Source organism: Peromyscus eremicus, chromosome X (assembly GCF_949786415.1).
Source record: "Peromyscus eremicus chromosome X, PerEre_H2_v1, whole genome shotgun sequence".
Classification (NCBI taxonomy): Eukaryota; Metazoa; Chordata; class Mammalia; order Rodentia; family Cricetidae; genus Peromyscus; species Peromyscus eremicus.
Window position 1 is genome coordinate 18,325,894 of NC_081439.1, and position 10,009 is coordinate 18,335,902.

Sequence of the window (10,009 nt, forward strand, 5' to 3'; positions counted from 1 at the left end):
CTAATTAGAGCCCTTGTTTTTCATTTCCTCAGTCAGAACACTTATACCCTGCTATTCCTCTTTCTCACTCCACAAACTCTTATCCTGACAGCAGTTCCTTTTTACTTTCCTGGTTTCTGCAGTAATACCAGGATATATCCTCAAGTCTAAAGCTAGGAGTCTCAAATGAGCAAGAACATGTAATGATTATATTTCTGGATCCGGGATACCTCACTCAATATGATCCTTTCTAGTTCTATCTATCTACCTGTAAAGTTCATGATTTCATTTTTCTTTACATCTCAATCATTTTTCATTGTGTATATGTGCCACACTTTTTTTCCTCATTCATCAGTTGAAAGACATTTAGAATTATACCATTTTCTAGCAATTTTGGATAGAACAGAGTTGGATATGGTATGCAAACATCTGTGAAGTGGGATGATGTGTCATTTGGGCATTTTCTGGGTTATTTGATAGATTTGATTTAAGCCTTTTGAGATTTCTCCATGCTGATTTCCATAGTGGCTGCACCTGTTTGCAATCCCATCAACAGTTCCACTTTCCAAGTATCCCCTACTGCAATTTTTGTCAGTTGTTCCATTGGTCTTTGCCATTTTTACTGGAGTAAGAGGAAGTCACTAAGTTGTTTTGATTCACATTTCTCTACTTGGTAGTGACAATGAACACTTTTGGAGATATTTCTTAGCCATAATTTCTCTTTTATTCAGAAATCTCTGTTGAAGCCCAATGCCTATTTTATTTTATTTTTTTTTGGTTTTTCCAGACAGGGTTTTTCTGTGTAGTTTTTGTGCCTGTCCTGGATCTTGCTCTGTAGACCAGGCTGGCCTCAAACTCACAGAGATCTGCCTGGCTCTGTCTCCTGAGTCCTGGGATTAAAGCCATGTGCCACCACTGCCCGGCTCCCAAGACTATTTTTAATGAGTCATTTATTTGATTGCTAGGTTTTTTTACTCTGCTTTTTAATTCTTCATGTTTTCTGGCCCCTAATCCTCTGTCAGATGTACAACTTACAGTGTTATTCTCCCATTCTGTGGGCTTTCCGCTTATCCAGTTGATGGTTTCTTTAGCTATGAGAAAACATTTTGTTTTCATGAAATCTCACTTGTCAATTGCAGATTTATACTTGGTCAAATGATCCTGTTCAGAAAGTTATTTCCTACTTTTATATCATGTATGGTACTGCCAATGGTTTATTATAACAGTTTCATTGCTTCCAGTTTTAAGTTTAGGTCTTCAATCAACTTGGCACTAATTTTTGTACAAGTTAATAGATATGGTCTCTAGTGGCTAGTTTTATGTCAGCTTCACACAAGATACAATTACCTGAGAGAAGGGATCCTCAATTGAAAAAATGCCTCCATAAGATCTGGTGATAGGGAATTTTCTTAATTTATGAATGATGGCAGAGGGCCCAGACCTTTTGGGTAGTGCCATCCTTTGGCTGGTGTTCCTGGATTCTATAAGAAACCAAGCTGAGCAATCCACAAGGAGAAAACCAGTAAGTGGGAACCCCCATGGCCTCTATATCAACTCTTGTCTTCAGGATCCTGCCCTGTTTGAGTTACTGTCCTGACTTCTTACAGTGATGAATGGTGATATGTAAGTGTCAGTCAAATAAGCCATCTCCTCCCATGTTATTTTGGTCATGGTTTTATCGCTGCCATAGTAACATAACTAAGAAAAGGTCTAATTTTATTCTTTTGCATATGGATCATCCAGTTTTTCCAGTACCATTTTCTGAAGATGCTTTCTTTTCCCCAGCTAATATTTTTGGCATCTTTGTGAAATATTAATTGGGCTGAAGGTAGATGTATTCACACTTGGGTCGTTGATTTTGTTCCATTGGTCTACATGTCTGGTTTGATGCAATTAACATATTGTTTGTATCACTATGGTTCTGTAATATATTTTAAGACCTAGAACAATTATACTTCCAGTACCTTTTTGTTGTTGTTCAGGATTGTTTCGGCAATGCATGATCATTTGTTGTTCCATATAAAATTCAGGATAGTTTTTTGTTTGTTGGTTTTGTTTCATTTTCTGTTTCAATGAAATGGCAAATAAGATGGGGATTTTGATTGGGATTACATTCTGTCTGTAAACAGCTATTACTAAAATGATCATTTTCACATTGTTAATTCTACCACTCCATGGTCATGTGATGCCTTTCATTTTTCTAGTATCTTGGTTGTGTTTATTCCTAGATACTTTATTTTCTTTGAGGCTCTTGTGAATGGTATTGTGTTCATGATCTCTTTTTTAATACATTCTTTTTGTTGGTGTAAATAAATGCTGTTGATGCCCATAAGTTGATTCTGTATCCTCTCATGTTTGAATTTGTTTATGGATTTCAAAAGTTTTCTGTTACAGTTTTTGGGATATCTAATGTATTATATCATGTCATCTGTGAAGAGACAAGGTTTGACAGCTACTTTTCCCATCTGTATCCTTTTGATATCCTTCTCTTGCCTTATTACTTCAGCTAGTACTTTGATCACAGTACTGAAAAGGAGTGGGAATAGTGGACACCCCTTTCTTTTTTCCTGACTACAGTAAAATTGCTTCAAGCTTTCTCTGTTTAGAATGATGTTGTCTGTGGGTTTCTCTTATAACCTTTTGTAAATTTAAGGTTTGTTTCCTCTAGTACTACATTCTCTAGGACTGTAACACATGAGTGGCCATATCTCACCCATGAGGATCTCCAAATGTCAGGTTCAACCAACAAACACTCTAACTGCCCTCCCTGCTGCCCCCAGCCCCTATATAGTAAAAAGCCCAAGCTCTGAACTGGAAAACCCACCAATATTCACCATTGAAAGATCTGCCCCCAAGAAACACTATATAAGCCCCACCCTCTGCTCAGTTTTCTGCTACTTCTCACCCAGCCAGCCTCCTGGGTTTTTCTCTCCCAATAAATCTCTTGTGTGAGGTTTCCGTTACTATGTAACTTTGTAGTATTCCTTGACTCACAACTGTCAGGATATCTTTCCCTTCTGAAGTGTAATACATGCAGTGGGGAAAATTTTTCCCTCAGAGCTATAACACTGACATTGAGGAAGCCTTTCCCCTCAGAGCTGCAATATTTATACTTACCATTGGTCTCAGTAATCAATCCTTATCATGTCCTCAGTGGGGTGTGGAAGCCATGCAAATAGCAGACAGGACAGGATAGTCTTGCCTAGGTTTGACTTGGAGATCATGATGATCTTACAGATCCAAGAATGAACTGAAGTCAGAAGACCAAAGACCCCTGACACCACCCATCTGGACAAGATGACGACCTCAAGCAATGAATCTAACTTTGAAGGCATTCCCCAAGATACCTTAAGCTATACAGCACAATGTTATGCTCCACTCAGCCTGTATTCCAGAAAACACACTGGGGCAATCATTTGCTAAGGACAATTTGTAAGTTTAGGAATCTTTATTCTTTCCATATACAATGATATGTAATAGTAGAAAGTGATAAGTAGATTCTGTGTCTATAATTTTCTATGTATTTTCTGTCAATGACAAGCTTATATGTAATGGGAGCTCCTGCACAGCAATGCATTTGGCTTGAATTGTACAGTATTAGCACCTAGGCTTTGAACTGCCTTTTGTGATGATACATTTTGTTACTAATATCTTTTGTGTGATGTTTGATGCTTATCTGAGTTCTTCCTGAAGGGTTCAAAGCTTTTGCCAAACTCGGTTATGAGAGTACTAGGTCTTGTGACTGAGAATAACTTTTAGCATTTACTTCCTTCAAGGAACTCCAGACAAGAGGTTTTGATATGCATAAATTGACTTGCTAAGGTGTAAATTCTACAACAATTAAAAAGGCCATTTGAGAAGTACTAGTAGTCTAGTCACCAGAAGCTGATTCATCCTGCTTCTTTACTAAGCCAAAACGAATCCTGGAGTGACCCTAATTTTCCTACAAATGCATGCAAAACAGGACACTAACAGGCATAGTTATAAAATTGTCCCATTGAATCAAAGTTTCTAGAAACAGAAAATTGTTATCCATGTTGTTGTGTAAGGCTGAGCTGTAGAAGCCATCATATGAGTGCATCACCTTGGGCCTGGACACTATGAAAACCCTCTTCCTGAGCTGCATCCCACTTTTCCCATGCTTGCTGGCCCTACATAGCGACTTTCCACTAGAGAGAAGAAACAAATTTTAAACAGATCATCATCAGTAGACTTTGGGAAGTTGTTAGTATCGTGTGCTTTGGATGGCTTCAGGTAGAGTAGGCATCCTTCTGTCAAGTGTACAGAGTTGCAGACAATCCAGTTTCTTCACTCCTTAGTCCTCCACTACTCTAGTCCTCCAAATCAAGGCAATTTCTACTTGGACAAGATGGTTCAAATTAAGCAGCTTGAACTAATTAACTTTGTGTAAAAATTATTTGTGAATTTTCTCCTTTGTTATTATACCACAAATAACAATACACTACAAAGAGATAATTTATAAAAAAAACCACATGTGACTTTTTCTTATTTTCTCAAGTCATGTTTTGCCTTTGATTCATTTCCACTATGCACTTAGGTATGAAGGTGTCTCAAATTTTAGGCATAGTTAATGATTAAAATAAAATACCTTTACAATTTTTTGTGTTACCATGTGACTGTCATGATTAAAATATGATACAGAAAGAGGAAAGGTAGATTTGTTTATAACCAAAATGATATATCCCAGAGGCTCTACAATTACAGACTTTCAATATGGGATTTGTCTAGTGGAAATCCATGTGGGCAAGAACACTGCAAAAAAAGGAAGATGCTGTACTTTAGAGTGAAATGTTTTTCTCTCTTCTACTGTGGTATTTCATTTTTAAAAGAAAATCTTCTTTCTTATGGCTCTCATGGTTTATAAGGGCTATTTGACGCATGACAGTCATTCTGAGTGATGTCAGCTTGGTCCCCCAAAACAAATATTCCACGTTATACTCCATGTTTCCTGTTGCATGTAGATGCTAGATTTTAAGCTTATGTATATTTCAATCAAATAACCAAAGAGGTGACATTGCTAGCAAGGAAACAGGGGAAAGAGGAGATCATGCCAGGTGAGGGAAATAGTGTATAGTGTTATAAAGTGGAAACTTCAGTGGTAGGGGAATGGGAGAAGAGGGTACTGGCAGAAATATGGTAATGTACAAACAACACTAAAGGCCCTTTGTAAGAACTTATGGAAAAACACTAGTATAGAACCTTCTGAAACTATGAACATATATGAAAGGAATTCAAATGGAGTCACAATGTAATGAGGAAGATAATTCCCCAACTGGACATCTTATGCTACCAATAAAACCTCTACTGACAGGAATGGGTTGCATTATTTGGGTCATTGTCCAAAAGGTTTCCATAAACTACCCCCACCAAAAACATCCTAGGCAAATTCAGTGTTATTGGTGACTCTCCACAACATGAAGCTATGACCCTATTGACAAAGACAGTAATTACATACATAATTGAACATGGAGAAATTGAGCTGGTGCCCAAATATAAGCTTCACTCCTCCTGAGTAGTATTCATTGTACTTGAAGTTACACTACATGCTACCAGAGGAGGGGTATAACTTTCAATATTAAACAGCTGAAAACCTTGAGAACTGCCATAGCGATCTTCCCAGAAGATATACAGATATAATATTGGCACAAATGTTATGATTTTGATTGAATTTAGGGCCCACTCCATGAGATAGAACCAACAGAAGACACAGCTGAACTGGAAAGGAACCTGGGATTAGATAGGTCATGGAAAACCTCCTGTTATTTTTCTGCTAAAGGGATAATGAAATAAAATGACTCCTAAAGGAATACTGCTAAACCCATAGATTAGTGCCTCACTCTACACCAGCCATAGCATAGAAGCTTCTTCCTGTAGTAGATGGTAATTTACACAGAGACCCACAACTGGACCATTTGCAGAATGTGAGAGACATTGAAGCACTCAGTCCCCAATGGGATGTCTTCATCTAATCCTTCCCCTCAAGGCTTAGGAATCTATATAGCAGAGGAGGGGAAAGTATTGTAGGAGTCAGAGGTGGTGGATGACTCTTAGGATACAATATCCTGGAAACAAAACAGGACTGATACCACAAAAGAACTCAGAGAGACTTTGAAAGCACACATAAGACTTAGACTGGTTCAAACCAGACTATATGCCAGTACTATAACAATGTAGTGGACACAAATAATCATCACTAACCAAAAAAATATTTGCTATTGATACCTGCTTGGAAAAAGAAAATCAGTTTTGTACAATAGCATATAACTGGGCATGCTCACCACATTTTATGGTGGGCCTCATGAAAGGGAATAGTAGGCCAAAGCAAAACTGATGCTATGCATTGATACTGTATTTTTTCTGTCTTTCTAGTATTTTGATTATTTTGATGTCTGTTGTGAGAAAGAGACAGAGACAGTGAGAGACAAAGAGAGAAACAGACAGATGGAGGGAAGGAGGCAAAGACAGAAAGAATGCAAGGGTACATCAAGTTGGGTGGATAGAGATGTGGGGAGCAGAGTGGATAGAAAAAGGTGTTAAAATGGGAAATAATGATCAAATTATATTGTATGAGAAAAGTTTTTAAATTAATAAATGAAACTGACTAATTATACTTTTAAATTTTCTCAGATATGAGATGAGTATTAACTATTCTGGTCCTTTAAGAATATATGTCTTGACTGGTGCTCATAATATGACATCTCTGGTAGCTATGGAAACATAAGAATTTTTCAAGTCACTCTCTTACCCTGGGCAGTCACTAACATTTGTGCCTCATAAGAGAGGAAAATAGGCAAGTATTTTATATTTTCTACATAGTTTCTATTAATAAGTTTCAATTTCATGACATAGAATGATAGAGGCCACTGACATACGTTTCAGATATTTGTTGACACCATTTCCATGTGAGAAAATCCTGCTGCATTTAATAAGTGCTGGGAATACTTGCATGTCTATGAAGGCTCTCGAGCCAGCACTGACCATTATACCTGTATAGTTTCCCGAAGTTCAGTATGTAAATTAGCCTCTCTATGTTGTTCTTCTATCTACAAAATGGGAATAATGATTGTGTGGTTCTCATTGAAGGGACGATAATGTAAAATATGCTAATACCCCAGAAGTGTATAAATAAGGCTCTAACTAAGCAAAACAGAGGAAAGGAATGGAAAGGTTTGGGTGAACCAGGATTTGGTTGGTGGAACACTGCTGTGAGCTGAAATATCTGTCTAACAGAATTTCTTTTACTGAAGGTGATTCGCCTCTTGTGTGACTCCCTGTCTGGTTGTCATTTCCTGTTGTTTGGAAGACATTTATGACCTTCACATATACCAAATGGTTCTTCTCACCCTTGATATGCAAAGGTAAAGACTTAAAATAAGACATTGAGATTTTCAAGTAGGATCTTTCTGAAACACATGCATCTACTCCATGGGATTCAGACATGGGCAAAACTACATCCAGCCAGGCTAGCTCATTTGCCTTGCACAACATCATTCTCCACTCTGTTTCCATTTGTGCTTCAAAATTCACTGCTCCTGCTCTCAACAGCTTCAGATCTGCCTTGGCAAGGAATAAGGGCGTGGCATTACACAAGCCACTGTCAACTGAAAACCCATCTTGCAGGTGTAACTTCCCAAGTAGTACAGCAACTGCCTCCTTCCAATTAGGAAGCACATTCCACAGAGTCTGTGGAGCACAGGCTAACTGGTACAGATTTCCTGGTAAGGAGATCCAGTTTGTAGGTCCCCCAAACATTGTGCATGGGAAATGGCAATGTCATTGTCTAGAGGCCTTAGTCGACTTTCTATTCAAAGACATGGTGACATTCCTTGAGCCATAGTTTTTCATAAGCATTAATACTACCTTCAAAGAAGTGATCTAAATAAGTTGGTGTACAGTAAATGTGGAGTCTCAATTGGTGCTGAAGAAGATAGGTGTAAACACAATATAGACAAGATGTTTTATGCATTTCAATTAAATGAAGAAAAATTTCTGAAAAGGACCTTTGGGTAAGTTTTGGGAAATGCTTGAAACATCTATGAATCCTCATGTTTTACAAACAGATTTTAGTTTTCTGGGAAAAAAGAAAGAATTCAAGTTTTCCCACATGATCTTTTTCTTTTTCTTTCTTTCTTTTTCCTTTCTTTCTTTTTTTGAGACAGGTTTTCTCTGTGAGACAGTCCTGGCTGTCCTGGCACTCACTCTGTAGACCAGGCTTGCATCAAACTCACTCACAGTGATCTGCTTGCCTCTGCCTCCTGAGTGCTGGGATTAAAGGTATACACCACTGCCACCTGGCTCCCCACATGTTCTGCAATCACACATATACTAGCACACACATGTACACATACAGTGAAATATACACAATTCAAGTGTGAAATTTTGATATACATGCATATACCATGTTAAACATTTGTCATTTTCCTTTGTTCTTTCAGCAGACAGTATAAGTAAGTTCAGTGTTTGTAATATTCCACAATCATATTTTAGAAGTGAAATTATTCTAAGCAATACCTCTGCTTATTGCTACCATTTAGGTTATTTATCATTTTTATGTATTGCAAACATAGTGGAAATAAGCATCACCTTACATATAATATTGCAAACTCATTTTGACTTAACTTCAAGCATTAAAGTTCTCAGTTAACAAATATACACATTTCAGCATTTGACAGATACAGTGAAATTGCTAAGCAAAACTTCTTACAGAGGGAGCTTCTGCTATATTTGTGGAACTTAGGGCATCTTACACTCTTACCCATAGTATGATGATCCCTAATACATAGACTACTTAAATACAACTACAAGACAGCATAGACAAGGTATGAGGGTTTAGCTCTCCATAAAGTATGAGTCATTTTGTTTTCCCAACTTCCCTTGTGTTCCCAGCTTGACTATATACTTGTTCAATCTCATCTTCAGATTTTTCAGTGGAAAAGGTTGCATCTTCAAGCTGAGTGCCCTTCTTAGCAGCCTATTAGCTTTGGTGTTTGAAATAATCATTGCAAGTAGCCAATGCTGGCGCCCGTGGAGATTTGACAACAACATTTTGCAATTTGTGTCCTTTGGACTCTGGGAGGCTTATTCCCCTCAAGAGCTTAATGAATCAGGGACTGTAACCAAGATGCTGGTGCACACCACTACCGATTCCACCAGGACCATTTCACCTGAGTTTCAGATTGCACAGACCCTGATAGTGTGGGCCATTTTGATGAAGCCTGTGGTTCTGATTTTTGGTGTAGTTGCTATTAAGATCAGCTGCATGAAAGATCCATTTGTGGAGATGGCGACATACTGCTACAATGTTTCTGCCTCAGTTTTGTGTGTTAGCAGCCTGTTCACATTGGTTTCCGTCAGCTGGAACCACTTTGTAGATCATTATGGCCAAACCACTCTCGACTTTCCACCATACTTTCCTGTTAATGAAGAAGCATTGATAACCAAATACTGCACTACTGTGCTGCCATTAGGGGTTCTGACAGCTGCCATCTCACTTTTCAGTGCAGTTATCTTTCTTTCTGAGATAAGTGTTTTGCAACTACAGAGTTGGAAGAAGGCCCAGCGTGCTTCCATAGTGACCACTCAAGAGGCCTGAAGTAAGGGCTCCTGCATTTGCAACATCTGTCAGAAGGCTCCTTGAGGAAATTTCCTATTCACACACAAAACTCCTCAATTTGTTCTAAATAAAGCATCAACATGGTTCCCTGGGTGTGTCTAATCTTACTTCCTCCTCTATCTGTCTAGAATGATCCTTCTGTTAACTGTTTTCACAACCTAAACTCTGAAGGTTATGATCATGTGTTCAGATATGGCCAATAAGATATACTAAACAAAAGTACTAGTGAAATGCAATGTGCAAAATAAACACAACAAATACCAATGAAAGAAGGTTTTTGAGGAAGCTGCCACTTAAAAGAAAAGTATCCACACTCCTGTGTAGAGTTCACTAGGTACTCAGGTCTAATGAGGGCAGAGCTGGACTTCTTTATTGTTGGCTCTGCTGACTGTGTGC

General features: G+C 38.2%; 1 protein-coding gene across 1 annotated transcript; it reads left to right on the forward strand.

The window, feature by feature from the left end:
- Positions 1–7,287: 7,287 nt before the first annotated feature.
- LOC131899426 (uncharacterized) lies at positions 7,288–9,652 on the forward strand. Its single transcript, XM_059250875.1, has 2 exons — positions 7,288–7,358; positions 8,920–9,652. Exons 1-2 carry the CDS (start codon positions 7,330–7,332, stop codon positions 9,590–9,592), a joined length of 702 nt encoding a protein of 233 aa, XP_059106858.1. The 5' UTR covers positions 7,288–7,329; the 3' UTR covers positions 9,593–9,652.
- The last annotated feature ends 357 nt before the right edge of the window (positions 9,653–10,009 follow it).

Excerpts from the sequence above, each read along its gene's own strand:
- LOC131899426 (XM_059250875.1), top strand. The coding sequence starts at position 7,330 with ATGGTTCTTCTCACCCTTGATATGCAAAG. Across the intron at positions 7,359-8,919 it reads CTCACCCTTGATATGCAAAG|ATTTTTCAGTGGAAAAGGTT; the intron begins GTAAAGACTTAA and ends TCTCATCTTCAG.